Here is a 7,184-nt window from a genome sequence, read left to right as displayed (position 1 = left end):
CCTCCTGCACGTGACCCGAGGCGCCTCCTTCTCACTCCCGACCCCGCAGGCATCTCCGAGTCTGAGGATGGGTTGGGAGGGGCGGCCGGGGGCCGACCGGCTGAAGTGTCGCTGGAAGAGGCGCTCACGCGCCTTGCGGAGTTCCTCTCCGCCCACCTGGGGGCGGAAGAGAGTTGTGGGCACCCTCCCGACTGGGGCAAGGTGAGCTGCGCCGAGGAGGGGCCGGGTTCGCGTCGTCCTCTGCTCAGCATCCTCAGCCCTTTCTTGCTCCAGGGACCTCATCCTAATCGACCGGGCCCCGACCCCACCCCTAGAAGGCTCCTGTGGCCGGCCTGCCCGTCCACTCCCCCAGTGTCCCTCCCCTGGTCTTGTCGCCCGCAGTCCGTGGAGGCCCCCCCACTGTTGACCCTGACCAGTCAGCTCGTGGCCCTTCTGGCATGGATTCGGAGCCCCCGGGGGCGACAGGCCCTGCTCCAGGACACTCAGCCAGCCTCAGGGGTACAGCTCTCTGGTCCAGATGGTGCGTAAGGTGTACTGAGTTGAGTAGAGGGAGCAGAGGTCCCCCCACCCTTCATCCCGCCCCTCCGTAACCCGAGCGCCTTAGAGGCCAGAGTCCCAAGGCCTGCCCTCGGGTGCCTTCCCCTCCTCAACCCTAACAGAGGCCTCTTAGACCCTAACTGGTCCACCTCACCCCAGGGCCCCCATTCCAAGAAGAAAGTCCTTCCCACCCCAGCCCAGCCCCCCGGGAGACACCGAGGGGTGAGGCTCAGGGGCAGCAGTGCCCGCCGTTGGAGGAGGAGCAGAGGGCTTGGCATCGGCTGGAGCTGCTCATCCTGGGGCAGGTGAGAGCTCAGGGGCCTGCAGGGACAGGGGGCGGGGGATTGGCAGGGGCCGGCTAAGGAATTGCTCCACTTCCACTTCGTCCTCCACCTGCCCCCACAGTTGGAAGAGCTGAAGCAACAGCTGGAACAGCAGGAGGAGGAGCTCGGGCGGCTGCGCCTGGGTGTGGTGAGGCTGCGGCATGTGCCAGGGTGCTGGGCGCGGCGCGGGAGCTAGTCCAGGTGAGGCGCTGAGGGCGTCCCTTTCCGCCAGGGGGCGACAGACTCCGAGAAGAGAGTGCAGCATCTGACTCTGGAGAACGAGGCCCTGAAACAGAGCCTGAGCCTGATGCAGGAGCTTCTACTCCGTTGGGGGCCGGGGCCCTCCTCCAGGGACCTCCAGGTACCCTGATTCTCCCAGGAGAGCAATGACCTCAAGAATGGGCCCCGGGGGTGCAGTTGGGAGGTGTGGGTTCACACCGACTTGACCCGCCCCTGTGGGAAGTGGGGGCTCTGGGATGGCTAACCCCCAGGTTCCTCCCAGCCCCAGGCCGCCTGGATCCTCCCCGACCAGCAGGAGGAAGCGGAGGCCCTGGTGGAGCTCCAGAGGCGGCTCCAGGAGGCTCAGGCCACCACAGAGGCCCTCCGCATCCAGGTGGGCTTGGAACCCAGGGGCTAGAAGGGCTGGGGCATGGGGAGGTGGGGGAGGGCCCAGCAGGTGCCTGTTTCCTCGGTGACAAGAGTGGGTCGGGTGGGGCAGCTGGGGGTCCAGGAGGTCCAGCTGCAGGGCCTCTGGGGGGCACTTGGGCAGCTCCAGCAGGAGACAGAGCAGAATTGCAGGCAGGAGCTGCAGCAGGTGCACGAACAACTAGCAGGTAAGGGTTTGGCAGGGGCGGGTGCAGGGGGTGGGGAGAGGTGCTGGGCCTGTCTTCCAATAGCCTTGTCCCACCAGGACTCCGGGCCCGCATGGCCAGCCTGCGTCAGGGATGTGGGGACCTCCGTGGGCTGGTCAGCACCTTCACCCAGAGCTGCCAGGGCTCCCTGAGTGAGGCGCGTGGCCAGGTCAGACCCCTTTCCTCTTGGCACCAGTCTCTAGACCAGCCCTTTCCCTGTTCTCCCCTGGGGACTCTACCAAGGGGTGGGGGCCAGTTCTATGTGTGGAGGAGGCTTTGAAACTGGAGCAGCTTGTTTGTGACCCTGGGCCCACCTTACTCCTGGGCCTGTGCCCTGATCTGCGCGTGAGGTGCTAGCCAACCCTGGAAAGGTTGCCATGAAGCTTGGAGATGGGTGGGTATGATGTCCTCAAATTTAGAGCTCTCAGATTCCATCCTGGGTCTGGAAAAATCTCCCATGCTTGCAGCTTGTGGACAGCCACTTTGGCCAGTCTACACCACTGTGTGCTCTGCCTCAGCTCCTGCCTCATGTCCCCTCCCTTCAGGTGTCCTGGGCCCTGGGGGCAATGTTGGCTGAAGGCGATGAGATGCAGCGCCCTGAGGAGCAGCAGGGGCCTCCAATGAGGGGCCCAGGGCGGCTGCTGGAGCTCAAAGGTAAGTAAGAGGAGCTGAGCTGGGGGGTGGAGGACGGCGGGGCTGGGAGAGAACCAGCTGACCTGAAGTCCACCCCAGGGAATATCCGAGTGCTGTGCAGGCTGCGGCCCGGGCCATCCTGCAGCCTGGTGAGCACAGAGCCCGGCCCCCGAGGCGTCGTCACCACGTGCTACCGAGGGCGCCAGCGCCGCTTCCGCCTGGACTGGGTCTTCCCTCCAGATGCCAGCCAGGAGGAGGTGACCCCATGCTTTGCCTCTGCCCTAACCCCTCCTCAGAATCCCCAGAGTTCAGGGAGGGTCCTGTTTCTCTCCTCTGCCCATCCTAAGGCGGCCAAGGCAGGGGGCAGTGGATTTGGGAGGGGAGCCGCCAGCCCGGCTGGGTTCTTCATCCTCCAGGGAGCTCTGCCAGCCCACGATTAGCAGCCCCTGGTTTAGATGAGAAGGACCACAGTTGGCTTGGGGTCCAGTTGGCTGTTCAAGCACAGCTGGCTGCAGAGCGTGCCTGGGACCCCACTGGGGGAACTCCTGTTGCCTCTGCCTCCAGAGAGGCACTGGCTGGCCCTCCCCCAGGGTCTGGGGGTCCACCTGCCATCCCAGCTGATGGCTCATGGATAGGGAGCGTGGAGCTTTGCACGCTCAGGCCACCCAGGACCACATTCCTACCCTTTGTTACCTGCCAGACCCATGTGGGAAAGGGGAGGCCTAGGAGTCTGCCAGTCCCATGTGGGCTCAAACCCTAGACCACTGCCAACAACGTGCCATCTCTTGGACACAGACTTTGCCCCTGGGGTTTTCTGCAGATGAAGAGAAGTTCAGAGTGGGTGGGGCTGGCAGATCTGGCAGGGACCCAGGGACCCTCTCACCACTGGCCCCCATGGGCCCCCCAGGGATGGGAGTGACAGCCAGTAACAGGTGCCTCACACAGACTCTCCATGTCGCACAGAGCCTTGCTCTCCATGCACTTTTCTTGTTCACTCTGCACACCCCCGACTGCAACTGTTCCTCTCACTGCAGCTCCTACTACCCCCAGGCTATGGTACGCCTTGCCCAGTGCTTTCCAACTCAGTGTCCAAACCAGAGGCAGTGTCCACAGTCCACCCCAGTGCCTCCTTCCTCCAGGGCACTCTACAGCTGAGTCAAGGAGCCCAGACTAGCTTCCAGGAGGATGCAGGCCACAGCCCTGTTCCCTATGCCCCAAGCTGTTCGGGTGGCTGTCACCGGGGCCCTCCTCGACGTGCATTTGGAGGCTAGGAACCAGCCGTTTAAAGGCTGTGAGTGGGCTGACTCAGCTCTGATCACACCAGGTCTGAGCAGGCAGCCACACCAACACCCAGGCTCCTGAACCATGGCCCCCTGGCCCCCTAGTGTGCTTAGGGCTCTGAGCCCTGCCTAGGCGGGGTTCACTGCCTGACCAATCCCATCACACCTTGCCTGGCAGATTGACTTTTGTCTCAGATATCAGGCAAATGCCATCTTCTTGGTGAAGCCTGTCCAGGGGCGTCCACAACCCCCAGGCCTTGCCTCTCACTGCACCAGCACTCTCGCATGGATCGATGCCTCTCCCACTAGTCCTCCGCAGGGGGCTGGCTCCTAGCTGCCCTGCACACCACCCTTGTGCCTTCTGCCTAGGTCTTCCGAGAGCTCCAGCCAGCTGTGCTGTCCTGCCTCCAAGGGTACAGCATCTGCATTTTCACCTACGGTCAGACGGGGACTGGCAAGACATACAGCATGGAGGTGGGGTGGCATCCCTCCCTGAGGAGGGTGCAGGGCAGGCACGGGTGGTACATGCACAAGAATGCACCCTCCCTCCACAGGGCCCGCCCGATGACCCCGGCATAGCTCCAAGGGCGCTGCAGTCCCTGTTTGAGGAGATGGGAGCCAGAGGCCAGCACCGAGTGACCCTCAGCATGGTGGAGATCTATAACGAGGCTGTCAGGTCAGGCATACCCCCTCATGCCCAGGCACCCCTCTCCAAGTCTCCCTCAGAGTTTGAGAACCAATCCCGCCTCCCTCCCCCACCCCCCCGCCCACCAGGGACCTCCTGGCCCCAGGGCCTCCCGAGCGCCTGGCCGTGCGGCAGGGCCCAGCAGGGCAGGGGGGAATCCAGGTGGCTGGCCTCACCCACTGGGACGTGCCCAACCTGGAGACTTTGCACCAGGTAAGGCCCCCTCCCGGTCCTGCCCGTGGGGGTGGGTACCCTGCACAGGTCAGCCTGGTCGCTCCACCCTCCAGATGCTGAGCCTGGGGAGGAGCAACAGGGCCACCGCGGCCACAGCAATGAACCAGCACAGTTCCCGTTCCCACGCCTTGGTCACGCTGACGTTGCGCGCGGCCGCACCGCCGCTCGGTCCGGGCACCACAGGTACCCCCGCCGCGCCTGCGCCGCCGGGCCCACGCCTCACCCGGCCCGGCGTCCCTACCAGCCCCGCGTGCCTCGTCCCTACAGGCACGCTGCACCTGGTGGACCTGGCGGGGTCCGAGCGCGCCTGGAAGCCGGGGTCGGCCGACGCGGCCCCCGGAGACCAGGCCCGGGCTCAGCGGCTGCGGGAGGCGCGGACCATCAACCGCTCGCTGCTGGCGCTGGGGAGCGTCATGGCCGCGCTGCGCGCCCGCCGGCCCCACGTGCCCTTCCGCGACTCGCAGCTCACGCGCCTGCTGCAGCCCGCGCTCGGTCCCGGCGCCACCGCCGTGCTGCTGCTGCAGGTGGGCGGCCCGGCTTGATAGCGTGGGGTTGGTATGGCGGGGCCCTCCCTTCGGGCCTGCCCACCAGCGCTGCTGCCCCGCAGATCTCCACGCGGCCCGGGGACCTCGGGGAGACCGTGTGCTCGCTCAAGTTCGCCGAGCGGGTGGGCCGAGTGGAACTGGGGCCAGCCCGGCGCCGCAGAGTGCCGCGATCCGGGACGCCCTCCTCCCTCAGCACCGACACCCAGCTCACCGAGACCCCAGGCACTCCCACGCCGCCCCCCCGCAGCCCTCCAAGCCCCCGGCCCGACAGCGGTGCGCGCTCGCAGGGCCCGCCCCCGCAGCCCCGAGCATGAAGCCTGGACTTGCGCTTCTGCAGGCAGAGGCGGCACAATGCTCTTCGCACCCGTCTTTTGGGGTGCAACCCCCTTGACTTCTGGGAGCCCCTCCCCCCAGGAGGAGTGTTTAACCTAGAGGAAAGACGCCCGCCCGCCCCCCAGTCGGCCAGTCTTTCAGCTCCCATCTTATCACCATTTGCTGTTATCCAGAGTCACAGCAGGGCGTCCCTGAGCCACAGCAGCCCGAGCCGGCCAGAGCCCACCAAGCGGTGGCCAAAATCACCATCCCTGCCCCCAAAACCCAGACTTCCCGTTAAAATGTTGTAAGTTCTTTTATTGTTATCACGTCCCACCCCCACCGAGCCCACAACAGGCCAGGCTCCGTTCCTTCCCCCTCCCTGCGAAGGTGCTACCTCCTTCAGAGAAAGCTGAGGGAGGGTGCTGGCCTGAGCGGTCCCTGGGCTCTCCCTCCCCCAGCCCAGAGCCAGGGAAGGGAGGTGACAGATGGTGATTGATGGGTGGATGGACAGACGGACTGAGGGCCGAGAGAAGATGGGACAGGACAGGGCTGCTCCAGGACAAGCCCGCCGTTCCTTTCAGCCTTGCGCCTTGGGGGTGGGGAAAGGCATGACAGACCACCAGGGCCAGTCAGATCTGGGCCCAGCTTGGCTGCCACCCTTTTGGGGGCAGGGGGTGTCATCCAATAAATGTGGACTCAACATGGCTGTCGCTGGTGACTTGAGGCTGCAGACTCCCTCTTACAAAGCAGGACCAGGGAGCGCCTCACAGGCCATACCAGGAGAGCAGCCAGCCTGGGGCTGGGGCAGCCAGGTCCCGTGGGTGGCTCACCCATACATCGTAGATGCTCTTGTTCGGAGGCACGCCCTGGAACAGGGCGTCGAGATCCCAGAGCAGCCCAGGGGACCCTGGGACTTCAGGGGCCACCCCCCAGTAGGCTGGGCTGGTGGTGGGTGGGCACCCTGGGCAGGAGGTGGTTGGTAGGGGGGCCAAGGGCATGACCACATTGGGGGTATAGATGGGCAAGTAGGAAGTGGGCAGTTGCCCCCAAAGTGGGGCCCTGTGTCCCCCATCAGACAGTCCTCCTCGGGTGTCTGGGGTGCTCGGCAGTAGTTGGAGAGGCCAGGCCCTGGGCTCTGGAGAGAGCTGACTGGTCCCCCCCTGGGATGTCTCCCCCTCACCCCTTGTGGGCCCAGGGAGTGAGCAGAAGGGCCACAGGGGTCTCTCAGAGGGCCCAGGTGGCGTGGGAACCCTCTCTTGCCCGCCACACCCCGTGCTGCCTGGAGCTGAACTTTTCCTTGGAGGCAGCTGGGGCCAGTGTGACCCCTCCCCTGGGTCTCCCAGCAGGGACTTGATACTGAAGCCCTCATGGGGTGCTGGTGGGGGGCTGGGAGGCTGGTAGGGCCGGCCCTGTAGGACATAGGGGCCCAGGTCCTTGGCGAAGGTCCCTCGAGCGCCCCTGCTCAGCCAGCGCCGACACAGAGCCGTGTTCTGCAGCCGCAGGGCCTCAGCCGGGATCAGGCTCACATCCACCACCCAGAAGTTGCCCTTGGCTTGGGGCTTCGAAGGGTCCTTGGGCACCTGGTGTAAGGGAGAGGCAGGCTTGGGTGGGACCGCTCACCCTGCTGCCCAGCACTGCCACCCAGCCCTGCCCCTGTCAGGCTGGCTCAGACCTTTCGGAAACATGGGTTGGAGGAGAGGTTGTGTCGGATGGAGTCCTTCCAGCCCTCGTAGTCGTCCCTGAAGAAGGGGAACACAGCCTGGACCTGCCGGATGATCTGG

The 7,184-nt window shown here is 65.4% G+C and overlaps 2 protein-coding genes across 2 annotated transcripts; one reads left to right on the top strand and one right to left on the bottom strand.

Moving 5' to 3' along the window:
- Positions 1 to 49: 49 nt before the first annotated feature.
- On the top strand, positions 50 to 5,949 carry LOC101653853 (kinesin-like protein KIFC2; the record flags this gene model as incomplete). The annotated part of the gene is made up of 16 exons (XM_045293043.1): positions 50 to 201; positions 382 to 520; positions 697 to 842; positions 943 to 1,008; positions 1,093 to 1,221; positions 1,363 to 1,473; positions 1,579 to 1,693; positions 1,771 to 1,880; positions 2,257 to 2,365; positions 2,444 to 2,601; positions 3,994 to 4,098; positions 4,179 to 4,300; positions 4,399 to 4,522; positions 4,597 to 4,726; positions 4,811 to 5,067; positions 5,151 to 5,949. Coding segments are annotated over 16 exons (2,225 nt in total), but the record flags the coding sequence as incomplete, so codon positions are not given.
- Positions 5,950 to 6,167: 218 nt separating this feature from the next.
- LOC101653542 (forkhead box protein H1-like) lies at positions 6,168 to 7,180 on the bottom strand (the record flags this gene model as incomplete). The annotated part of the gene is made up of 2 exons (XM_045293042.1): positions 6,168 to 6,983; positions 7,076 to 7,180. Coding segments are annotated over 2 exons (921 nt in total), but the record flags the coding sequence as incomplete, so codon positions are not given.
- Positions 7,181 to 7,184: the final 4 nt, after the last annotated feature.

The sequence above is a fragment of the Echinops telfairi genome, unplaced genomic scaffold (genome assembly GCF_000313985.2).
Source record: "Echinops telfairi isolate 266 unplaced genomic scaffold, ASM31398v2 ScPeMD7_656;HRSCAF=1071, whole genome shotgun sequence".
Taxonomy (NCBI): Eukaryota; Metazoa; Chordata; class Mammalia; order Afrosoricida; family Tenrecidae; genus Echinops; species Echinops telfairi.
This window is presented reverse-complemented; position numbering and strand designations above follow the sequence as displayed.